At 59.9% G+C, this 26,678-nt stretch overlaps 1 protein-coding gene across 1 annotated transcript in view; it reads right to left on the reverse strand.

Moving 5' to 3' along the window:
• Positions 1-26,678, reverse strand: part of LOC309452913 (helicase SRCAP-like) — a gene marked incomplete at both ends in the record, with an annotated part of 48,979 nt that overhangs the window by 12,209 nt on the left and 10,092 nt on the right. The window contains 10 exon segments of the mRNA XM_082077571.1: positions 1,697-1,889; positions 4,259-4,428; positions 6,474-6,610; positions 9,492-9,669; positions 11,023-11,294; positions 15,890-15,982; positions 18,474-18,563; positions 19,891-19,963; positions 22,232-22,326; positions 24,588-24,750. Coding sequence (XP_081933697.1) covers positions 1,697-1,889; positions 4,259-4,428; positions 6,474-6,610; positions 9,492-9,669; positions 11,023-11,294; positions 15,890-15,982; positions 18,474-18,563; positions 19,891-19,963; positions 22,232-22,326; positions 24,588-24,750 — 1,464 coding nt within the window.

Here is a 26,678-nt window from a genome sequence, read left to right on the forward strand (position 1 = left end):
ACCATCTCCAACTCAACCTCCAGTTGCCGCCACCCAACTCCAACCAATCTCAGGGTGCTCCCCCCAACTTCACGGTGTCCCCCCCAACTTTAGGGTGTCTCCCCAATCTCTGGATGTCCCCCAAATGTTGGGGTGTCCCCCCCTAATCTTAGGGTGCTCTTATACTCTTGGTTGCCCTTGACCATGGTCAACCCATCTCCAACTCAACCTCCAGTGGCTGCCACCCAACTCCAACCAATCTCAGGGTGCTCCCCCCAACTTTAGGGTGTCCCCCCCAACTTTAGGGTGTCCCCCCAATCCCAGGGTGTCTCCCCAATACTGGGGTGTCCCCCCAAACCTCAGGGACCTCCCATTATACCCATGATTGCCCTTGACCATGGTCAACCCACCAACTCCAACTCAACCTCCAGTTGCCACCACCCAACTCCAACCAATCTCAGGGTGCTCCCCCCAACTTTGGGGTGTCCCCCCCATCTCTGGGGTGTCCCACTGATTATGAGGTGTCTCCCCAATCTTGGGGTGTCACCCCCAATCTTAGGGTACTCCCATTATACCCATGGTTGCCCTTGACCATGGTCAACCCATCTCCAACTCAACCTCCAGTTGCCACCACCCAACTCCAACCAATCTCAGGGTGCTCCCCCCAACTTTAGGGTGTCCCCCCCAACTTTGGAGTGTCCCCCTTGATTATGGGGTGTCCCCCCAACCTTGGGGTGTCCCCCCAAACCTCATGGTGCCCCCATTGTGCTCCTAGTTGCCCTTGACCATGGTCAACCCACCATCTCCAACTCAACCTCCAGTTGCCACCACCCAACTCCAACCAATCTCAGGGTGCTCCCCCCAACTTTAGGGTGCCCCCCCCATCTTTGGGGTGCCCCCCTCAGTCTTGGGGTCTCTCCCCAATCTCGGCGTCTCCCCCCCATTCTTAGGGTGCTCTTATTATACTCCTGGTTGCCCTTGACCATGGTCACCCCACCATCTCCAACTCAACGTCCAGTTGCCGCCACCCAACTCCAACCAATCTCAGGGTGCTCCCCCCAACTTTAGGGTGCCCCCCCCATCTTTGGGGTGTCCCACTGATTATGGGGTGTCTCCCCAATCTTGGGGTGTCCCCCCCAACTTCATGGACCTCCCATTATGCTCCTGGTTGCCCTTGACCATGGTCACCCCACCATCTCCAACTCAACCTCCAGTTGCCACCACCCAACTCCAACCAATCTCAGGGTGCTCCCCCCAACTTTAGGGTGTCCCCCCCATCTTTGGGGTGCCCCCCTCAGTCTTGGGGTCTCTCCCCAATCTCGGGGTGTCCTCCCTAATCTTAGGGTGCCCCCATTGTACCCATGGTTGCCCTTGACCATGGTCAACCCACCATCTCCAACTCAACCTCCAGTTGCCACCACCCAACTCCAACCGATCTCAGGGTGCTCCCCCCAACTTTAGGGTGCCCCCCCCATCTTTGGGGTGTCCCCACTGATTATGAGGTGTCTCCCCAATCTTGGGGTGTCACCCCCAATCTTCGGGTACTCCCATTATACCCATGGTTGCCCTTGACCATGGTCAACCCACCAACTCCAACTCAACGTCCAGTTGCCACCACCCAACTCCAACCAATCTCAGGGTGCTCCCCCCAACTTTAGGGTGTCCCCCCCAACTTTGGGGTGCCCCCCCCATCTTTGGGGGTGCCCCCCAGCCCCACCTTGTGCAGGCGCTTGACCAGGCTCTCGTTGTACTCCTGGCTGCCCTCGATCATGCCGGCCAAGGGGTTGGCGAACCACTCCTTGAACTCGCGGTGGGACTGGAAGACGCGCGGCATCAGGAAATGCATGAGCGACCAGAGCTCCATCAGGCTGTTCTGCAGCGGCGTCCCCGTCAGAAGCAGCCGGCGCTGGCTGGGGGTGACACACGGGGGTCAGCACCCATGGGTGGGGGGGGGGCAGCACCCATGGGTGTCCCTAAGTAAGGTTAGAGGGGGTACAGAGTGACCTCAGGGGACATGGAGCCACCAGATGGACCAAAGCTCCATTGGATTGTTCTACATCCAATGCTGTTTATGGGGAATATAGGGGGTCAGCACCCATGGGTGGGGGTATATGACACCCATGGGTGCCCCTAAGGGGGGTTATAGGGGTCTATGGGTGTCCCAAGGGACACAGAGGGCCCAGAGCTCCATGGGTCTATTCTGCATTTAACATTGATTATGGGGGATATAGGGGGTCAGCACCCATGGGTGGGGGTCAGCACCCATGGGTGGGGGGTATATGACACCTATGGGTGTCCCTAAGGGGGGTTATAGGGGTCTATGGGTGTCCCAAGGGACACAGAGGGCCCAGAGCTCCATGGGTCTATTCTGCATTTAACATTGATTATGGGGGATATAGGGGGTCAGCACCCATGGGTGGGGGTCAGCACCCATGGGTGGGGGTATATGACACCTGTGGGTGTCCCTATGAAAGGTTAGAGGAGCTCTTGACGTTCTCAACCCATCTGGTCACTCAACCCTCAATCTGTCCCCAACCCATGAGGTCCCTCCAACCCATGAGTTCTCCCCAACCCCTATGGGTGTCCCCAGCACCCATGGGTGCCCCCAGCACCCGTTGAGGTTGAACAGCGACCACCAGCTCTAGGACTTGAAGCTCTTGACGTTCTCAACCCATGAAGTTCCCCCAACCCACCAAAGTGTCATCAACCCATGAGATCTCCCCAACCCTTATGGGTGTCCCCAGCACCCATGGGTGCCCCCAGCACCTGTTGAGGTTGAACAGCGACCACCAGCTCTAGGACTTGAAGCTCCTGATGTTCTCAACCCATCTGGTCACTCAACCCATGAGGTTCCCCAATTCATCCAAGTGTCCTCAACCCATGAGATCTCCCCAACCCTTATGGGTGTCCCCAGCACCCATGGGTGCCCCCAGCACCCGTTGAGGTTGAACAGCGACCACCAGCTCTAGGACTTGAAGCTCTTGACGTTCTCAACCCATCTGGTCACTCAACCCGTGAGGTTCCCCCAACCCATGAGATCTCCCCAAGCCCTATGGGTGTCCCCAGCACCCATGGGTGCCCCCAGCACCTACTAAAGTTGAGAAGCGACCACCAGCTCTAGGACTTGAAGCTCTTGATGTTCTCAACCCATCTGGTCACTCAACCCTCAATGTGTCCCCAACCCATGAGGTTCCCCCAACCCATGAGATCTCCCCAACCCCTATGGGTGTCCCCAGCACCCGTGGGTGCCCCCAGCACCTCTAGAGGTTGAACAGCGACCACCAGCTCTAGGACTTGAAGCTCTTGATGTTCTCAACCCATGAAGTTCCCCCAACCCACCAAAGTGTCCTCAACCCATGAGATCTCCCCAACCCCTATGGGTGTCCCCAGCACCCATGGGTGCCACCAGCACCTCTAGAGGTTGAACAGCGACCACCAGCTCTAGGACTTGAAGCTCTTGATGTTCTCAACCCATCTGGTCACTCAACCCATGAGGTTCCCCCAACCCATGAAGTTCCCCCAACCCAAAGTGTCCTCAACCCATGAGATCTCCCCAACCCTTATGGGTGTCCCCAGCACCCATGGGTGCCCCCAGCACCTACTGAAGTTGAGAAGCTACCACCAGCTCTAGGACTTGAAGCTCTTGACGTTCTCAACCCATGCAGTTCCCCCAACCCATCAATGTGTCCCCAACCCATGAGGTTCCCCCAACCCATACGATCTCCCCAACCCCTATGGGTGTCCCCAGCACCCATGGGTGCCCCCAGCACCCGTTGAGGTTGAACAGCGACCACCAGCTCTAGGACTTGAAGCTCTTGATGTTCTCAACCCATGAAGTTCCCCAACCCACCAAAGTGTCATCAACCCATGAGATCTCCCCAACCCTTATGGGTGTCCCCAGCACCCATGGGTGCCCCCAGCACCTGTTGAGGTTGAACAGCGACCACCAGCTCTAGGACTTGAAGCTCTTGATGTTCTCAACCCATCTGGTCACCCAACCCATGAGGTTCCCCAATTCATCCAAGTGTCCTCAACCCATGAGATCTCCCCAACCCTTATGGGTGTCCCCAGCACCCATGGGTGCCCCCAGCACCTACTGAAGTTGAGAAGCGACCACCAGCTCTAGGACTTGAAGCTCTTGATGTTCTCAACCCATCTGGTCACTCAACCCATGAGGTTCCCCCAACCCATGAAGCTCCCCCAACCCAAAGTGTCCTCAACCCATGAGATCTCCCCAACCCTATGGGTGTCCCCAGCACCCATGGGTGCCCCCCAGCACCTGTTGAAGTTGAGCAGCGATTGCCAGCGCTGGGACTTGAAGTTCTTGATGTTCTGGGCCTCATCCAGGATCAGGTACTTCCAGTTCTTGCGCCGGAAAGCCTGGTGGTCCTGCAGCACCAGCTTGTAGGACGTGATGCAGACGTGGAACGCATTGGGTTTGGTCCAGCCCTGGGTGGGGGGGCGGTCAGGGTGGGGGTCAGGGTGGGGGTCAGGGTGGGGGTCAGGGTGGGGGGGACCCCAACGTGACCATATGGGAGGTGGGGGGATGCCCATTGGTGGGGGACACCCAGAGAATGACACCCAAGAAGGTTGGTGAGACCCATAAACCACGTTGAGAAGCCCAATAGACAATTGGGGTGGGTCACCCATGGGTGGGGGTGTCACCCATGAATAAGGGTGGTCACCCATGGGTGAGGAGGGTGGTCACCCATGGGTGATGGTCACTCACACAACAACACCCAAGAACATTGGTGAGACCCATAAACCACATTGGGACCCCCAGTAGACACTTGGGTTGGGTCACCCATGGGTGGGGGTGTCACCCATGGGTGGGGAGGGTGACACCCATGGGTAGGGGGTGGTCACCCATGGGTAGGGGACACCCAGAGAATGACACCCAAGAACATTGGTGAGACCCATAAACCACGTTGAGAAGCCCAAGAGACACTTGGGTTGGGTCACCCATGGGTGGGGGTGTCACCCATGAATAAGGGTGGTCACCCATGGGTGAGGAGGGTGGTCACCCATGGGTGATGGTCACTCACACAACAACACCCAAGAACATTGGTGAGACCCATAAACCACATTGGGACCCCCAGTAGACACTTGGGTTGGGTCACCCATGGGTGGGGGTGTCACCCATGGGTGGGGAGGGTGACACCCATGGGTAGGGGGTGGTCACCCATGGGTAGGGGACACCCAGAGAATGACACCCAAGAACGTTGGTGAGACCCATAAACCACATTGAGACCCCCAATAGACACTTGGGTTGGGTCACACATGGGTGGGGGTGTCACCCATGAATAAGGGTGGTCACCCATGGGTGGGGGGGTGGTCACCCATGGGTAGGGGGTGGTCACCCATGGGTGGGGGACACCCAGAGAATGACACCCAAGAACGTTGGTGAGACCCATAAACCATGTTGGGACCCCCAGTAGACATTTGGGTTGGGTCACCCATGGGTGGGGGTGTCACCCATGGGTGAAGGGCTGTGACACCCATGGGTGGGGGATGTGACACCCATGGGTGCATGTTCATTCCCACCCACAGAACATCATCCAAGAACGTTGGTGAGACCCATAAACCACATTGAGACCCCCAATAGACACTTGGGTTGGGTCACCCATGTGTGGGGGTGTCACCCATGAATAAGGGTGGTCACCCATGGGTGAGGAGGGTGGTCACCCATGGGTGGTGGACACCCAGAGAATGACACCCAAGAACGTTGGTGAGACCCATAAACCACATTGAGACCCCCAATAGACACTTGGGTTGGGTCACCCATGGGTGGGGGTGTCACCCATGGGTGGGGAGGGTGACACCCATGGGTAGGGGGTGGTCACCCATGGGTGGTGGACACCCAGAGAATGACACCCAAGAACATTGGTGAGACCCATAAACCACATTGAGACCCCCAATAGACACTTGGGTTGGGTCACCCATGGGTGGGGGTGTCACCCATGAATAAGGGTGGTCACCCATGGGTGGGGGGGTGGACACCCATGGGTAGGGGGTGGTCACCCATGGGTGGGGGACACCCAGAGAATGACACCCAAGAACACTGGTGAGACCCATAAACCATGTTGGGACTTCCAATAGACACTCTCGTTGGGTCACCCATGGGTGGGGAGGTTGGTCACCTATGGGTGGGGGGATGTGACACCCATGGGTGCAGGTTGATTCCCACCCACACAACACCATCCAAGACCCCTACAACCCATTGGGAACCACTTGGGTTGGTTCACCCATGGTTGGGTGTGTCACCCATGGGTGAAGGGCTGTGACACCCATGGGTGGGAGGTTGGGCACCCATGGGTGGGGGTTGATTCCCACCCACAGAACATCATCCAAGAACGTTGGTGAGACCCATAAACCACATTGGGACCCCCCAATAGACACTTGGGTTGGTTCACCCATGGTTGGGTGTTTCACCCATGGGTGAAGGGCTGTGACACCCATGGGTGGGGGGGGTGGCACCCATGGGTGGGACCCACCTGGCGCTTGAGCCGCCGCTCCTTCTGCGCCCCGTAGTAGGTGAGGATCTTGAAGCTGGGGCACCAGCGCTTGAGCTCCATCTCCCAGTTGAGCATCACGCTGGTGGGGACGATGATGAGGTGGGGGCCCCAGCTGCCTGCGGGACGGGGGGCGTCAGCAGCACCCATGGGTGCTCCCCGGGACGGGACGAGGAGCCTACGGCACCCACGGGTGCTCGGGGAAGCCGTAGGAAGCTCTAGAAGCCATCGGGAAGCTGTGGCACCCATGGGTGTCTGGAGAACCCATGGAGATCTAGAGATGCAAGAGGTCTACAGCACCCATGGGTGCTCCCACGTGGACCTACAGACCTTGACAGGAGCCTACAGCACCCATGGGTGCTCAGGGAACCCATATGAACCTATAGAAGCCATCAGGAGGCTGTGGCACCCATGGGTGGTTAGAGAACTCATGGAGGTCTATAGATGCTACAAGGGGTCTACAACACCCATGGGTGCTCCCATGTGGACCTACAGACCTTGACAGGAGCCTACAGCACCCATGGGTGCTCAGGGAACTCATATGAACCTTTAGAAGCCATTGGGAGTCTGCAGCACCCATGGGTGCTCGGAGAACCCATGGAGGTCTATAGATGCTACAAGGGGTCTACAGCACCCATGGGTGCTCCCACGTGGACCTACAGACCTTGACAGGAGCCTCCAGCACCCATGGGTGCTCAGGGAACCCATATGAACCTTTAGAAGCCATTGGGAGTCTACAGCACCCATGGGTGCTTGGAGAACCCATGGAGATCTAGAGATGCTACAAGGGGTCTACAGCACCCATGGGTGCTCCCATGGGAGCCCACGAAGCTCACGAGGAGCCTACGGCACCCATGGGTGCTCGGGGAACCCGTATGAAGCTACAGAAGCCATCGAGAGTCTTCAGCACCCATGGGTGCTCGGGGAACCCGTATGAAGCTACAGAAGCCATCGAGAGTCTTCAGCACCCATGGGTGCTCAGGGAACCCATATGAACCTATAGAAGCCATTGGGAGTCTGCAGCACCCATGGGTGTTTGGAGAACCCATGGAGATCTAGAGATGCTACAAGGGGTCTACAGCACCCATGGGTGCTCAGAGAACCCATGGAGATCTATGGATGCTACAAGGAGTCTACAGCACCCATGGGTGCTCCCATGTGGACCTACAGACCTTGACAGGAGCCTACAGCACCCATGGGTGCTCTCATGTGGACCTACAGACCTTGACAGGAGCCTACAGCACCCATGGGTGCTCAGGGAACTCATATGAACCTTTAGAAGCCATTGGGAGTCTGCAGCACCCATGGGTGTCTGGAGAACCCATGGAGATCTAGAGATGCAAGAAGTCTACAGCACCCATGGGTGCTCCCATGTGGACCTACAGACCTTGACAGGAGCCTACAGCACCCATGGGTGCTCAGGGAACTCATATGAACCTTTAGAAGCCATTGGGAGTCTGCAGCACCCATGGGTGCTCGGAGAACCCATGGAGGTCTATAGATGCTACAAGGGGTCTACAGCACCCATGGGTGCTCCCATGGGAGCCCACGAAGGTCACAAGGAGCCTACAGCACCCATGGGTGCTCAGGGAACTCATATGAACCTATAGAAGCCATCGAGAGTCTTCAGCACCCATGGGTGTTTGATAACCCATGGAGATCTAGAGATGCAAGAGGTCTACAGCACCCATGGGTGCTCCCATGTGGACCTACAGACCTTGACAGGAGCCTCCAGCACCCATGGGTGCTCAGGGAACCCATATGAGCCTTTAAAAGCCATTGGGAGTCTGCAGCACCCATGGGTGCTCGGAGAACCCATGCAGGTCTATAGATGCTACAAGGGGTCTACAGCACCCATGGGTGCTTGGAGAACCCATGGAGATCTAGAGATGCTACAAGGGGTCTACAGCACCCATGGGTGCTCCCATGGGAGCCCACGAAGCTCACAAGGAGCCTACAGCACCAACGGGTGCTCTGATGGGCTCTAAAGACTCCCCAAGGACCCAACAGCACCCAAGGGTGCTCTGATGGGCTCTAAAAACCCCACAGCACCCATGGGTGCTCTGATGGACTCTAAAGGCCCTACAAACACTCCCCAACACCTATGGGAGCTCTGATGGACACTAAAGACTCTAAAGACCCTACAGCACCCAAGGGTGCTCTGATGGACACTAAAGACTCTATGAGGACCCAACAGCACCCAAGGATGCTCAGATAGACACTAAAGACTCTAAAGACACAACAGCACCCAAGGGTGCTCTGATGGACACTAAAGACTCTATGAGGACCCAACAGCACCCAAGGGTGCTCAGATAGACACTAAAGACTCTAAAGACACAACAGCACCCAAGGGTGCTCTGATGGACACTGAACACTCTAAAGACCCAACAGCACCCAAGGGTGCTCTGATGGACACTAAAGACTCTAAAGACCCAACAGCACCCATAGATGCTCTGATAGACACTAAAGACTCTATGAGGACCCAACAGCACCCAAGGGTGCTCTGATGGACACTAAAGACTCTGAAGATCCAACAGCACCCAAGGGTGCTCTGATGGACACTGAAGACCCTACAAATCCTCCCCAACACCCATGGCTGCTACGATAGACACTAAAGACTCTATGAGGACCCCACATCACCCAAGGGTGCTCAGATAGACACTAAAGACTCTAAAGACCCTACAACACCCAAAGGTGCTCTGATGGACACTAAAGACTCTAAAGACCCCACAGCACCCAAGGGTGCTCTGATGTACACTAAAGACTCTACAAAGACCCAACAGCACCCAAGGGTGCTCTGATGGACACTAAAGACTCTAAACACCCAACAGCACCCAAGGGTGCTCTGATGGACACTAAAGACTCTACAAAGACCCAACAGCACCCATGGAAGCTCTGATGGACTCCACAGACCCAGCAGCACCCAAGGGTGCTCCGATTGACCCTAAAGCCCCTCCAAGCCCCCCCCAGCACCCATGGGTGCCCCCGGGGGTGTCTCACCCTTCTCGCAGGCCAGGTGGGCGAGCAGGGAGATGGTCTGGATGGTCTTGCCCAGCCCCATCTCGTCGGCCAGGATCCCGTTGAGCTTCTTCTCGTACATGGTGACCAACCAGTCCAGGCCGATGTGCTGGTACTCGCGGAGGGTGCCCCGGAGCAGGTGGGGGATGGGTGTCTTCACCTGGGTGGGGAGGGGGCACTTGGGTGACCTGGGGGGTCTCTAGGACCCAGGGTGAACTTACAGCACCCAAGGGTGGTCCTGAGCTACCTGGGGGTCTCTAGGACCCAGGGGTGACCCTATAACACCTGGGGGTCTCTAGGACCCAGGGGTGGATCTATAGCACCTGGGGGGTCTCTAGGACCCACGGGTGACCCTATAGCACCCAAGGGTGGTCCTGAGCTACCTGGGGGTCTCTAGGACCCATGGGTGACCCTATAGCACCCAAGGGTGGTCCTGGGGTACCTGGGGGTCTCTAGGAGCCAGGGGTGGATCTATAGCACCCAGAGCGTCTCTAGGACCCAGGGGTGGATCCATAGCACCCAGAGGGTCTCTAGCACCCATGGGTGGATCTATAGCACCCAGAGGGTCTCTAGCACCCATGGGTGGATCTATAGCACCCAGAGGGTCTCTAGGACCCAGGGGTGACCCTATAACACCTGGGGTGTCTCTAGGACCCAGGGCTGGATCTATAGCACCCAGAGGGTCTCTAGGACCCAGGGGTGACCCTATAACACCTGGGGGTCTCTAGGACCCAGGGGTGACCCTATAGCACCCAAGGGTGGTCCTGAGCTACCTGGGGGTCTCAAGGACCCATGGGTGACCCTACAACGCCTGGGGGTCTCTAGGACCCAGGGGTGGATCTATAGCACCTGGGAGGTCTCTAGGACCCAGGGTTGACCCTATAGCACCCAAGGGTGGTCCTGAGCTACCTGGGGGTCTCTAGGACCCAGGGGTGGATCTATAGCACCTGGGGGGTCTCTAGGACCCAGGGATGGATCCATAGCACCCAGAGGGTCTCTAGCACCCATGGGTGGATCTATAGCACCCAGAGGGTCTCTAGGACCCAGGGGTGACCCTACAACGCCTGGGGGTCTCTAGGACCCAGGGGTGGATCTATAGCACCTGGGGGGTCTCTAGGACCCAGGGCTGGATCTATAGCACCCAGAGGGTCTCTAGGACCCATGGGTGACCCTATAACACCTGGGGGCCTCTAGGACCCATGGGTGACCCTATAGTACCCAAGGGTGGTCCTGAGCTACCTGGGGGTCTCAAAGATCCATGGGTGACCCTACAACGCCTGGGGGTCTCTAGGACCCAGGGGTGGATCCATAGCACCCAGAGGGTCTCTAGCACCCATGGGTGGATCTATAGCACCCAGAGGGTCTCTAGGACCCAGGGGTGACCCTACAACGCCTGGGGGTCTCTAGGACCCAGGGGTGGATCCATATCACCTGGGAGGTCTCTAGGACCCAGGGATGGATCCATAGCACCCAGAGGGTCTCTAGCACCCATGGGTGCTGCCTCTGGAGGTACCTGGGTGGTGGCCAAGGTGTAGCCCTTGGGCTGGAGGCTCTCGGCGGCGGCGGCGATGTCGGTGATCTCCTTTTTGGGGGTGGGGCCGGGGGGGGCGGGGTTGGGGTGCTGGGGGGCACCCGGAGCGGGGGAGGGTTCTCGGGGGGCGGGGGGACCCGCCTCGGCTTCCTCTTCCTCCTCCTCTTCCTCTTCGTCTTCTTCCTCTTCGTCTTCCTCGTCGTCCTCGTCCTCGTCGTCCTCGTCGTCGTCGTCGCTCTCGGCGGCCGGCGAGTCTGGGGGGGGGGATGGGGAGGGGATGGGGGCGGGGCCAGCGGGAGCACCCAAGGGTGGCCCTAGAGGACCCAAGGGTGGCCCCATAGCAGCTGGGGGGCTCTAGGACCCAGGGGTGGCCCCATAACACCTAAGGGGTCTCTAGGACTCAGGGGTGGCCCCATAGCACCCAAGGGTCTCTAGGACCCAGGGGTGACCCTATAGCACCCAAGGGTGGCCCTATAGCACTTGGGGAGTCTCTAGGACCCAGGGGTGGCCACATAACACCTAAGGGGTCTCTAGGACCCAGGGGTGACCCTATAGCACCCAAGGGTGGCCCTATAGCACCTGGGGAGTCTCTAGGACCCAGTGGTGGCCCCATAGCACCCAAGGGTCTCTAGGACCCAGGGGTGACCCTATAGCACCCAAGGGTGGCCCTATAGCACCTGGGGAGTCTCTAGGACCCAGGGGTGGCCCCATAGCACCCAAGGGTCTCTAGAACCCAGGGGTGACCCTATAGCACCCAAGGGTGGCCCTATAGCACCTGGGGAGTCTCTAGGACCCAGGGGTGGCCCCATAGCACCCAAGGGTCTCTAGGACTCAGGGGTGGCCCCATAGCACCCAAGGGTCTATAGGACCCACAGGTGGCCCCATAGCAGCTGGGGGTCTCTAGGACCCAGGGGTGACCCTGTAGCACCCAGTGGTGACCCTGTGCTATCTGGGGGTCTCTAGGACCCAGGGGTGACCCTACAGCACTGGGGGGGGGTTTAGGACGCAGGGGTGACCCTATAGCACCCAAGGGTGGCCCTATAGCACCTGGGGAGTCTCTAGGACCCAGGGGTGGCCCCATAGCACCCAAGGGTCTCTAGGACTCAGGGGTGGCCCCATAGCACCTAAAGGGTCTCTAGGACCCAGGGGTGCCCATATAGCACTTGGGGGGTCTTTAGGACCCAGCAGTGACCCTACAGCACCGGGGGGGGTCTTTAGGACCCAGGGGTGACCCTATAGCACCCAAGGGTGGCCCTACAGCACCTGGGGTCTCTAGGACCCAGGGGTGACCCTATAGCACCCAAGGGTGGCCGTATAGCACCTGGGGAGTCTGTAGGACCCAGTTGTGGCCCCATAGCACCCAAGGCTCTCTAGGACCCAGGGGTGGCCCCATAGCACCTAAGGGGTCTCTAGGACCCAGGGGTGACCCTATAGCACCCAAGGGAGTCCCTGTGCTACCTGGGGGGGGTCTTTAGGACCCAGGGGTGACCCTCTAACATCTGGGTGTCTCTAGGACCCAGGGGTGATCCTATAGCACCCAGGGGTGACCCTGTGCTACCTGGCGGGGGGGGGTCTTTAGGACCCAGGGGTGACCCTATAGCACCCAGGGGTGGTCCCATAGCACCTGGGGGTCTCTAGGAGCCAGGGGTGACTCTGTAGCACCCAAGGGTGTCCCTGTGCTACTTGGGGGTCTTTAGGAGCCAGCGGTGACCCTACAGCACCTAAGGGGTCTCTAGGACCCAGGGGTGACCCTATAGCACCCAAGGGTGGCCCTATAGCACTTGGGGGGGGTCTTTAGGACCCAGGGGTGCCCATACAGCACTTGGGGGGGTCTTTAGGACCCAGGGGTGACCCCATAGCACTTGGGGGTGTCTTTAGGACCCAGGGGTGCCCATATAGCACTTGGGGGGGTCTTTAGGACCCAGGGGTGCCCATATAGCACTTGGGGGGGGGGGTTAGGACCCAGGGGTGACCCTATAGCACCCAAGGGTGACCCTACAGCACCTGGGGGTCTTTAGGACCCAGGGGTGACCCTGTGGTACTTGGGGGGTCTCGAGGACCCAGGGTGACCCTATAGCACCCAAGGATGGCCCTATAGCACCTGGGGGTCTCTAGGACCCAGGGGTGCCCATATAGCACTTGGGGGGGTCTTTAGGACCCAGCGGTGCCCATATAGCACTTGGGGGTGTCTTTAGGACCCAGGGGTGCCCATATAGCACTTGGGGGGGTTTTAGGACCCAGGGGTGCCCATATAGCACTTGGGGGGGTCTTCAGGACCCAGGGGTGACCCCATAGCACTTAGGGGTGTCTTTAGGACCCAGCGGTGCCCATATAGCACTTGGGGGGGGGGTTTAGGACCCAGGGGTGACCCTATAGCACCCAAGGGTGACCCTACAGCACCTGGGGGTCTTTAGGACCCAGGGGTGACCCTGTGGTACTTGGGGGGTCTCGAGGACCCAAGGTGACCCTATAGCACCCAAGGATGGCCCTATAGCACCTGGGGGTCTCTAGGACCCAGGGGTGCCCATATAGCACTTGGGGGGGTCTTTAGGACCCAGGGGTGACCATATAGCACCCAAGGGAGTCCCTGTGCTACCTAGGGGGGGTCTTTAGGACCCAGGGGTGACCCTACAGCACCTGGGGGTGTCTTTAGGACCCAGGGGTGCCCATATAGCACTTGGGGGGGTCTTTAGGACCCAGGGGTGACCCCATAGCACTTGGGGGGGTCTTTAGGACCCAGGAGTGGCCCTATAGCACTTGGGGGGGGTCTTTAGGACCCAGGGGTGCCCATATAGCACTTGGGGGGGGTCTTTAGGACCCAGGGGTGACCCTACAGCACTTGGGGGGGTCTTTAGGACCCAGGGGTGCCCATATAGCACTTGGGGGGGGGTCTTTAGGACCCAGGGGTGACCCCATAGCACTTGGGGGTGTCTTTAGGACCCAGGGGTGCCCATACAGCACTTGGGGGGGTCTTTAGGACCCAGGGGTGACCCCATAGCACTTGGGGGTGTCTTTAGGACCCAGGGGTGCCCATATAGCACTTGGGGGGGTCTTTAGGACCCAGGGGTGCCCATATAGCACTTGGGGGGGTCTTTAGGACCCAGGGGTGCCCATATAGCACTTGGGGGGGTCTTTAGGACCCAGGGGTGACCCCATAGCACTTGGGGGTGTCTTTAGGACCCAGCGGTGCCCATATAGCACTTGGGGGGGTCTTTAGGACCCAGGGGTGACCCCATAGCACTTGGGGGTGTCTTTAGGACCCAGGGGTGCCCATATAGCACTTGGGGGGGTCTTTAGGACCCAGGGGTGACCCCATAGCACTTGGGGGGGGTCTCTAGGACCCAGGGGTGCCCATATAGCACTTGGGGGGGTCTTTAGGACCCAGGGGTGACCCCATAGCACTTGGGGGTGTCTTTAGGACCCAGCGGTGCCCATACAGCACTTGGGGGTGTCTTTAGGACCCAGGAGTGGCCCTATAGCACTTGGGGGGGTCTTTAGGACCCAGGGGTGCCCATATAGCACTTGGGGGGGGTCTTTAGGACCCAGGGGTGCCCATATAGCACTTGGGGGGGTTTTAGGACCCAGGGGTGCCCATATAGCACTTGGGGGGGGTCTTTAGGACCCAGGGGTGCCCATATAGCACTTGGGGGGGTTTTAGGACCCAGGGGTGCCCATATAGCACTTGGGGGGGGGGTTTAGGACCCAGGGGTGACCCCATAGCACCCAAGGGTGACCCTACAGCACCTGGGGGTCTTTAGGACCCAGGGGTGACCCTGTGGTACTTGGGGGGTCTCGAGGACCCAGGGTGACCCTATAGCACCCAAGAATGGCCCTATAGCACCTGGGGGTCTCTAGGACCCAGGGGTGCCCATATAGCACTTGGGGGGGTCTTTAGGACCCAGGGGTGACCCTATAGCACCCAAGGGAGTCCCTGTGCTACCTAGGGGGGGTCTTTAGGACCCAGGGGTGACCCTACAGCACCTGGGGGTGTCTTTAGGACCCAGGGGTGCCCATATAGCACTTGGGGGGGTTTTAGGACCCAGGGGTGACCCCATAGCACTTGGGGGTGTCTTTAGGACCCAGGAGTGCCCATATAGCACTTGGGGGTGTCTTTAGGACCCAGGGGTGCCCATATAGCACTTGGGGGGGGTCTCTAGGACCCAGGGGTGGCCCCATAGCACCCAAGGGTCTCTAGGACCCAGGGGTGGCCACATGGCACCCAAGAGAGTCCCTGTGCTACCTGGGGGGGTCTTTAGGACCCAGGGGTGCCCATATAGCACTTGGGTGGGGTTTAGGACCCAGGGGTGACCCCATAGCACTTGGGGGGGTCTTTAGGACCCAGCGGTGCCCATATAGCACTTGGGGGGGGGGTTTAGGACCCAGGGGTGACCCTATAGCACCCAAGGGTGACCCTACAGCACCTGGGGGTCTTTAGGACCCAGGGGTGACCCTGTGGTACTTGGGGGGTCTCGAGGACCCAGGGTGACCCTATAGCAACCAAGGATGGCCCTATAGCACCTGGGGGTCTCTAGGACCCAGGGGTGCCCATATAGCACTTGGGGGGGTCTTTAGGACCCAGGGGTGACCCTATAGCACCCAAGGGAGTCCCTGTGCTACCTAGGGGGGGTCTTTAGGACCCAGGGGTGACCCCATAGCACTTGGGGGGGTCTTTAGGACCCAGAAGTGGCCCTATAGCACTTGGGGAGGTCTTTAGGACCCAGGGGTGACCCTACAGCACCTGGGGGTGTCTTTAGGACCCAGGGGTGCCCATATAGCACTTGGGGGGGGTTTAGGACCCAGGGGTGACCCCACAGCACCCATGGGTGCCCCCGGCAGCCACGGCGGGTACCTGAGCGGGTGCTGCAGGCCGGGGGGGAGTCGCAGTCGGAGTCGGTGAAGGCTCCGGCGTAGCGCTGGAGCAGCTCCTCCATGGGCAGGGCCCCTGCGGGACGGGGGACACACGGGGACACGTGGGGACACGTGGGGACACGGGACACGGCCCCAGGGTGGCCCCATGTCCCCAGGTGTGTCCCCATGGCCCCTGTCCCCATATCCCCATGTCCCATGTGTCCCCACGTCCCCCTGTCCCCATATCCCCCTGCCCCATGGGGTCCCCATGTCCCCATGTGTCCCCATGTCCCCAGGTGTGTCCCCATGTCCTATATGTGTCCCCATGTCCTATCTGTGTCGTCATGTCCCAAGTGTGTCCCCATGTCCCCATGTGTGTCCCCATGTCCTATATGTGTCGTCATGTCCCAAGTGTGTCCCCATGTCCCCATGTGTGTCCCCATGTCCTATCTGTGTCCCCATGTCCTATCTGTGTCGTCATGTCCCAAGTGTGTCCCCATAGCCCCATGTGTGTCCCCATGTCCCATGTGTGTCCCCATGTCCTATATGTGTCCCCATGTCCTATATGTGTCCCCATGTCCCCATGTGTGTCCCCATGTCCCCATGTGTGTCCCCATGTCCTATATGTGTCCCCATGTCCCATGTGTCCCCATGTCCCCATGTGTGTCCCCATGTCCCATGTGTGTCCCCATATCCCCATGTGTCCCCATATCCCCATGTGTGTCCCCCTGTCCCCATGTGTGTCCCCATATCCCCATGTGTCCCCATATCCCCGTGTGTGTCCCCATGTCCCCTGTCCCCATATCCCCATGTCCCATGTGTGTCCCCATGTGTGTCCCCATGTCCCCCAGTCTCCATGTGTGTCCCCATGTCCCCCATGTGTCCCCATGTCCCCATGTTCCCCCGTCCCCATGTCCCCCCCTGTCCCCATGTCCCATGTGTGTCCCCATGTCCCCATGTGTCCCCATGTCCCATGTGTGTCCCCATGTCCCCATATCCCCATGTCCCCCATGTGTCCCCATGTCCCATGTGTGTCCCCATATCCCCATGTGTCCCCATGTCCCATGTGTGTCCCCATGTCCCCATATCCCCATGTCCCCCATGTGTCCCCATGTCCCATGTGTGTCCCCATGTCCCCGTGTGTCCCCATGTCCCATGTGTGTCCCCATGTCCCCATATCCCCATGTCCCCCATGTGTCCCCATGTCCCATGTGTGTCCCCATCTCCCCATGTGTCCCCATGTCCCCTGTGTGTCCCCATGTCCCCTGTCCCCATATCCCCATGTCCCATGTGCGTCCCCATGTGTGTCCCTATGTCCCCCAGTCTCCATGTGTGTCCCCATGTCCCCCATGTGTCCCTGTGTCCCCATGTCCCCCGTGTGTCCCCATGTCCCCATGTCCCCCCATGTCCCCATGTCCCCCCCTGTCCCCATGTCCCCCGTGTGTCCCCATGTCCCCCGTGTGTCCCCATGTCCCCATGTTCCCCCCTGTCCCCATGTCCCCCCATGTCCCCATGTCCCCCGTGTGTCCCCATGTCCCCATGTTCCCCACTGTCCCCATGTCCCCATGTCCCCCCCTGTCCCCATGTCCCCCCATGTCCCCATGTCCCCCCCTGTCCCCATGTCCCCCGTGTGTCCCCATGTCCCCCATTGTCCCCATGTCCCCGTGTGTCCCCATGTCCCCATCTTCCCCCCTGTCCCCATGTGTCCCCATGGCCCCGTGTGTCCCCATGTCCCCTGTGTGTCCCCATGTCCCCATGTGTCCCCATGTCCCCGTGTGTCCCCATGTCCCCCGTGTGTCCCCATGTCCCCATGTCCCCCCATGTCCCCATGTCCCCCCCTGTCCCCATGTCCCCCGTGTGTCCCCATGTCCCCGTGTGTCCCCATGTCCCCATCTTCCCCCCTGTCCCCATGTGTCCCCATGTCCCCTGTGTGTCCCCATGTCCCCATGTGTCCCCATGGCCCCGTGTGTCCCCATGTCCCCTGTGTGTCCCCATGTCCCCATGTGTCCCCATGTCCCCGTGTGTCCCCATGTCCCCCCCTGTCCCCATGTCCCCGTGTGTCCCCATGTCCCCCCCTGTCCCCATGTCCCCATGTCCCCCGTGTGTCCCCATGTCCCCCGTGTGTCCCCATGTCCCCGTGTGTCCCCATGTCCCCCGTGTGTCCCCATGTCCCCATGTCCCCCGTGTGTCCCCATGTCCCCCCATGTCCCCGTGTCCCCGTGTGTCCCCATGTCCCCCGTGTGTCCCCATGTCCCCGTGTGTCCCCATGTCCCCCGTGTGTCCCCATGTCCCCGTGTGTCCCCATGTCCCCCCCTGTCCCCATGTCCCCCCCTGTCCCCATGTCCCCGTGTGTCCCCATGTCCCCGTGTGTCCCCATGTCCCCATGTCCCCCCCTGTCCCCATGTCCCCATGTGTCCCCATGTCCCCGTGTGTCCCCATGTCCCTGTGTGTCCCCATGTCCCCGTGTGTCCCCATGTCCCCCGTGTGTCCCCATGTCCCCGTGTGTCCCCATGTCCCCCCCTGTCCCCATGTCCCCCCCTGTCCCCATGTCCCCGTGTGTCCCCATGTCCCCGTGTGTCCCGTACCCTCCCTCTCCAGCTCGTCCAGCTCCTGCTGATGATCCACGTCGCCCTCCAGCCGCTCCTGCGCCGCGATCGTCTCCTCCTCGTCCTCGCCTGCGGGGACACGGGACGGGTGACAGGGTCCCCAAGGGGTGACAGGGTCCCCAATGGGTGACAGTGCCCCCAAGGGGTGACAGGGTCCCCAATGGGTGACAGTGTCCCCAAGGGGTGACAGAGTCCCCAGGGATGGGTGACAGGGTCCCCAAGGGGTGACAGGGTCCCCAGGGATGGGTGACAGTGTCCCCAATGGGTGACAAGAGTCCCCAAGAGGTGACAGTGTCCCCAAGGGGTGACAAGAGTCCCCAAGGGGTGACACAGCCCAGGGATGGGTGACAGAGTACCCAAGGGGTGACAGAGCCCAGGGATGGGTGACAGGGTCCCCAGGGATGGGTGACAGTGTCCCCAAGGGGTGACAAGAGTCCCCAAGAGGTGACAGAGTCCCCAAGGGGTGACAGAGCCCAGGGATGGGTGACAGTGCCCCCAAGGGGTGACAGAGCCCAGGGATGGGTGACAGTGTCCCCATGGGGTGACAGGGTCCCCAAGGGGTGACAGAGTCACCAAGGGGTGACAGAGCCCAGGGATGGGTGACAGTGTCCCCAGGGGGTGACAGAGCCCAGGGATGGGTGACAGAGTCCCCAATGGGTGACAGAGCCCAGGGATGGGTGACAGTGTCCCCATGGGGTGACAAGAGTCCCCAAGAGGTGACAGTGTCCCCAAGGGGTGACAGAGCCCAGGGATGGGTGACAGTGTCCCCAATGGGTGACAAGAGTCCCCAAGAGGTGACAGAGTCCCCAAGGGGTGACAGAGCCCAGGGATGGGTGACAAGGTCCCCAAGGGGTGACAAGAGTCCCCAAGAGGTGACAGAGTCCCCAAGGGGTGACAGAGCCCAGGGATGGATGACAGGGTCCCCAGGGATGGGGGACAGTGTCCCCAAGGGGTGACAGAGCCCAGGGATGGGTGACAGAGTCCCCAATGGGTGACAGAGTCCCCAAGGGGTGACACAGCCCAGGGATGGGTGACAAGGTCCCCAGGGATGGGTGACAGTGTCCACAAGGGGTGACAGTGTCCCCAAGGGGTGACAGTGTCCCCAGGGATGGGTGACAGTGTCCCCATGGGGTGACAAGAGTCCCCAAGAGGTGACAGAGTCCCCAAGGGGTGACAGAGCCCAGGGATGGGTGACAGTGTCCCCAGGGGTGACAGAGCCCAGTGACAGTGACAGGAGTGTCCCCAAGGGGTGACAGAGCCCAGGGATTAGTGACAGTGTCCCCAGGGGTGACAGAGCTCAATTACAGGTGTGTCCCCAAGGGGTGACGGTGTCCCCAGGGGTGACAGTGACCCGAGTGTCCCCAGGGGTGACAATGACAGGAGTGTCCCCTCTCACCCTCGTCCTCGGCCGCGAACTCCTCGTCGTCCTCTCGGGGCTCCCACGGCCGCGGGTTCCGGCCCAGCAGCCCCTGGGGACACGGGGACAACGGGTCACATGGGGACACGGGGGGACACATGGGGGGACACAGGGTCACATGGGGACATGGGGTTACATGGGGACACGGGGTCACACAGGGACACAGGGGACATGGGGTCACATGGGGACATGGAGGGACACAGGGTCACATGGGGACATGGGGGGACAAGGGAGACACGGGGACACCAGGTCACATGGGGACATGGGGTCACATGGGACATGGGGTCACATGGGGACATGGGGGGACATGGGGACATGGGGTCACATGGGGACATGGGGTCACATGGGGACATGGGGGGACACGGGGGGACATGGGGGGACACGGGGTCACATGGGGTCACATGGGGACATGGGGGGACATGGGGACATGGGGGGACACACGGGGACATGGGGTCACATGGGGACATGGGGGGACACACGGGGACATGAGGTCACATGGGGACACAGGGGGGACACAGGGACATGGGGTCACATGGGGACATGGGGTCACATGGGGACATGGGGACACATGGGGACATGGGGGGACACAGGGGCACACGGGGACATGGGGGTCACATGGGGACATGGGGGGACACACGGGGACATGGGGTCACATGGGGACATGGGGTTACATGGGGACATGGGGTTACATGGGGACATGAGGGACAGAGGGACACACGGGGACATGGGGTCACATGGGGGACATGGAGTCACATGGGGACATGGGGTCACATGGGGACATGGGGGGACACGGGGACACACAGGGACATGGGGTCACACGGGGACATGGGGACACATGGGACATGGGGGGACACGGGGACACATGGGGACATGGGGTCACATGGGGACACGGGGTCACACAGGGACACAGGGGACATGGGGTCACATGGGACATGGGGGGACACAGGGTCACATGGGGACATGGGGTCACATGGGGACATGGGGTCACACAGGGACACAGGGGACATGGGGTCACATGGGGACATGCGGGGACACAGGGGGACATGGGGACATGGGGTCACATGGGGACATGGGGTCACATGGGGACATGCGGGGACACAGGGTCACATGGGGACATGGGGTTACATGGGGACATGGGGTCACATGGGACATGGGGGGACACAGGGACACAGGGGACATGGAGTCACATGGGGACATGGGGGTACATGGGGGGACACGGGGACACACAGGGACATGGGGTCACACGGGGACATGGGGTCACATGGGACATGGGGGGACACGGGGACACATGGGGACATGGGGTCACATGGGGACGTGGGGTCACACGGGGACATCGGGTCACATGGGGACATGGGGGAACACAGGGACACATGGGGGGACACGGGGTCACATGGGGACATGGGGTCACATGGGGACATGGGGGGACACACGGGGACATGAGGTCACATGGGGTCACATGGGGACATGGGGGGACACACGGGGACATGAGGTCACATGGGGTCACATGGGGACATGGAGTCACATGGGGACATGGGGGGACAAGGGAGACACGGGGACATGGGGACACATGGGGACATGGGGTCACATGGGGACATGGGGTCACATGGGGACATGGGGACACATGGGGACATGGGGGGACATGGGGGGACATGGGGACACACAGGGACATGGGGTCACACGGGGACATGGGGACACATGGGACATGGGGGGACACGGGGACACATGGGGACATGGGGTCACATGGGGACACGGGGTCACACAGGGACATGGGGGGACACGGGGTCACATGGGGACATGGGGGACACGGGGACACAGGGTCACATGGGGACATGCCGGGACATGGGGTCACATGGGGACACGGGGTCACATGGGGACATGGGGGGACACGGGGACACACGGGGACACCAGGTCACATGGGGACATGGGGTCACATGGGGACACGGGGTCACATGGGGCCACATGGGGACATGGGGTCACATGGGGACACAGGGCGACACGGGGACACAGGGGGACATGGGGTCACATGGGGACATGGGGGACACGGGGACACAGGGTCACATGGGGACATGCGGGGACATGGGGTCACATGGGGACACGGGGTCACATGGGGACATGGGGTCACATGGGGACATGAGGGGACACACAGGGACATGGGGTCACACAGGGACATGGGGTCACACGGGGACACAGGGGAACATGGGGGGACACATGGGGGTGATATGGGGGTGACACAAGGCCATGGGGTGACATGGGGGTGACCCAGGGCCACGGGGGGTGACACGGGGGTGACCCGGGGACACGGGGGGTGACACGGGGGTACCTGTGGGGGCAGGGTCCCCAGCAGCCCCTCCAGGGGCCGGCCCGTCTCGGGGGGGCTGTCGGTGACGTCATCGTCCGGCAGCTCCATGTCCCCATCTGGGGGGGTGACAGCACCCATGGGTGTCCCTGGCCCCACTGTCCCCATGGCCCCCCATTATCCCCACTGTCCCCATGTCCCCATTGTCCCCATGTCCCATATCCCATGTCCCATATCCCCATGTCCCCCAATGTCCCCATGTCCCCATATCCCATGTCCCATATCCCATATGCCCATGTCCCATATCCCCATGTCCCCCAATGTCCCCTTTGTCCCCCATTGTCCCCATATCCCATGTCCCCCAATGTCCCCATTGTCCCCATATCCCATGTCCCATGTCCCCATGTCCCCCATTGTCCCCATGTCCCCCAATGTCCCCATTGTCCCCATGTCCCATGTCCCCATATCCCATGTCCCATATCCCATATCCCCATGTCTCCATTGACCCCATCATGTCCCCCAATGTCCCCATTGTCCCCATGTCCCCATATCCCATATCCCCATGTCCCCCAATGTCCCCTTTGTCCCCCATTGTCCCCATATCCCATGTCCCATATCCCATGTCCCCATCTCCCCCAATGTCCCCATTGTCCCCATATCCCATGTCCCATGTCTCCATGTCCCCCAATGTCCCCATTGTCCCCATTGTCCCCCAATGTCCCCATTGTCCCCATGTCCCCCACTGTCCCCATTGTCCCCCATTGTCCCCATGTCCCCATGTCCCATGTCCCATGTCCCCATGTCCCCCATTGTCCCCATGTCCCCCAATGTCCCCCAATGTCCCCATTGTCCCCATGTCCCCAGATCCCATATCCCATGTCCCCCATTATCTCCATTGTCCCCATTGTCCCCATGTCCCCATATCCCATGTCCCATGTCCCCATGTCCCCCATTGTCCCCATGTCCCCCAATGTCCCCATTGTCCCCATGTCCCCAAATCCCATGTCCCATATCCCATGTCCCCCATTATCTCCATTGTCCTTATTGTCCCCATGTCCCCATATCCCATGTCCCATATCCCATATCCCCATTGTCCCCATATCCCCATGTCCCCATTGTCCCCATGTCCGCATATCCCATGTCCCATATCCCATATCCCCATGTCCCCCAATATCCCCATTGTCCCCATGTCCCCATATCCCATATCCCCATGTCCCCCAATGTCCCCATTGTCCCCATGTCCCCATGTCCCATGTCCCCATGTCCCCATATCCCATATCCCATATCCCCATGTCCCCATTGTCCCCATCATGTCCCCCATTGTCCCCATTGTCCCCATATCCCATGTTCCATATCCCATATCCCCATGTCCCCCAATGTCCCCATTGTCCCATATCCCCATATCCCCATTGTCCCCATGTCCCCACGTCCCATATCCCCATGTCCCCCAATGTCCCATTATCCCCCTGTCCCCCATTGTCCCCATTGTCCCCATATCCCCCATTGTCCCCATTGTCCCCATGTCCCCCATTGTCCCCCTGTCCCCCATTGTCCCCGTGTCCCCCATTGTCCCCATATCCCCCAATGTCCCCATTGTCCCCGTGTCCCCCAATGTCCCCATATCCCCCATTGTCCCCATTGTCCCTGTGTCCCCCATTGTCCCCATTGTCCCCATGTCCCCCAATGTCCCCATTCTCCCCGTGTCCCCCATTGTCCCCCATTGTCCCCATTGTCCCCATGTCCCCCATTGTCCCCATTGTCCCCATGTCCCCCAATGTCCCCATTGTCCCCAATGTCCCCATTGTCCCCGTGTCCCCCATTGTCCCCCATTGTCCCCATTGTCCCCCTGTCCCCCATTGTCCCCATTGTCCCCCTGTCCCCCATTGTCCCCATGTCCCCCATTGTCCCCATTGTCCCCATGTCCCCCATTGTCCCCATTGTCCCCAATGTCCCCATTCTCCCCGTGTCCCCCATTGTCCCCCATTGTCCCCATTGTCCCCCTGTCCCCCATTGTCCCCATTGTCCCCATGTCCCCCATTGACCCCATGTCCCCCATTGTCCCCATTGTCCCCATGTCCCCCATTGTCCCCATTGTCCCCATATCCCCCATTGTCCCCATTGTCCCCATGTCCCCCATTGTCCCCATTGTCCCCCTGTCCCCCATTGTCCCCATTGTCCCCATGTCCCCCATTGTCCCCCTGTCCCCCATTGTCCCCATTGTCCCCGTGTCCCCCATTGTCCCCATTGTCCCCATATCCCCCATTGTCCCCATTGTCCCCATGTCCCCCATTGTCCCCATTGTCCCCCTGTCCCCCATTGTCCCCATGTCCCCCATTGTCCCCATTGTCCCCATGTCCCCCATTGTCCCCATTGTCCCCACCGTTGAGCGCTGTCCCGTGTCCCCGGGGGCCGGCGCTGCCCCCCAGGCTGCGGCTCAGCAGGTCCGAGTACTTCTCGGTCTGGCCCACGATGAAGTCGAGCTGCAGGTCCAGGGCCTGTTTGCGCTTCTCCTCCAGCCGCGACTGCTGCTTGAACTGCACCACCTGCAGGGGGCGCCCGCGTCACCCAATGGGCGCCCTGTGGCCACCGCGGGTCACCAATGGGCGCCCTGTGGGCACCACGGGTCACCAATGGGCGCCCTGTGGGCACCACGGGTCACCAATGGGTGCCCTATGGTCATCATGGGTCAGCAATGGGCACCGAATGGTCATCGTGGGTCACGAATGGGCACCCAATGTCATCCAATGGTCACCATGGGTCAGCAATGGGCACCCAATGGTCACCACGGGTCATCAATGGGCACCCAATGGTCATCATGGGTCATCAATGGGCACCCAATGGTCACCATGGGTCATCAACACTCAATGAACAGCCAACATGGGTCAGCAATGGGCACCCAATGTCATCCAATGGTCACCATGGGTCATCAATGGGCACCCAATGGTCATCATGGGTCAGAAATGGGCACCCAATGTCATCCAAAGTTCACTATGGGTCACCAACAAGCACCCTATGGTCATCATGGGTCATCAATGGGCACCCAATGGTCATCATGGCTCATCAATGGGCACCCAATGTCACCCAATGGTCACCACGGGTCATCAATGGGCACCCAATGGTCATCATGGGTCAGCAATGGGCACCCAATGGTCACCATGGGTCATCAGCACTCAATGAATGGCCAACACAGGTCATCAATGGGCACCCAATGGTCACCCAATGGTCACCACGGGTCATCAATGGGCACCCAATGGTCATCATGGGTCAGCAATGGGCACCCAATGTCATCCAAAGTTCACTATGGGTCACCAACAAGCACTCTGTGGTCATCATGGGTCATCAATGGGCACCCAATGGTCATCATGGCTCATCAATGGGCACCCAATGTCACCCAATGGTCACCACGGGTCATCAATGGGCACCCAATGGTCATCATGGGTCAGCAATGGGCACCCAATGGTCATCATGGGTCATCAATGGGCACCCAATGGTCAACACGGATCATCAACACTCAACGAACGGCCAACATGGGTCATCAATGGGCACCCAATGGTCATCATGGGTCAGCAATGGGCACCCAATGTCATCCAATGGTCACCACGGGTCGGCAATGGGCACCCAATGGTCATCAACACTCAACGAACGGCCAACACGGGTCATCAATGGGCACCCAATGGTCATCATGGGTCAGCAACAGCCAATGAACGGCCAACGTGGGTCATCAATGGGCACCCAATGGTCATCATGGGTCATCATTGGGCACCCACTGTCATCCAATGTTCACCACGGGTCATCAATGGGCACCCAATGTCATCCAAAGTTCACTATGGTCATCATGGGTCATCAATGGGCACCGAATGGTCATCGTGGGTCACGAATGGGCACCCAATGTCATCCAATGGTCACCATGGGTCAGCAATGGGCACCCAATGGTCACCACAGGTCATCAATGGGCACCCAATGGTCATCATGGGTCATCAATGGGCACCCAATGGTCACCATGGGTCATCAACACTCAATGAATGGCCAACACGGGTCATCAATGGGCACCCAATGGTCATCGTGGGTCATCAACACTCAATGAATGGCCAACACGGGTCATCAATGGGCACCCAATGGTCATCATGGGTCAGCAATGGGCACCCAATGTCATCCAATGGCCACCATGGGTCATCAAGGGGCACCCAATGTCATCCAATGGTCACCATGGGTTATCAATGGGCACCCAATGGTCACCACAGGTCATCAACACTCAACAAACGGCCAACATGGGTCATCAATGGGCACCCAATGGTCATCATGGGTCAGCAATGCGCACCCAATGTCATCCAATGGTCACCATGGGTCATCAAGGGGCACCCAATGTCATCCAATGGTCACCACGGGTCAGCAATGGGCACCCAATGGTCATCATGAGTCATCAACACCCAACGAACGGCCAACATGGGTCATCAATGGGCACCCAGTGGTC

This window comes from Streptopelia decaocto (genome assembly GCF_964273445.1).
Source record: "Streptopelia decaocto genome assembly, contig: HAP1_SCAFFOLD_281, whole genome shotgun sequence".
NCBI lineage: Eukaryota > Metazoa > Chordata > Aves > Columbiformes > Columbidae > Streptopelia > Streptopelia decaocto.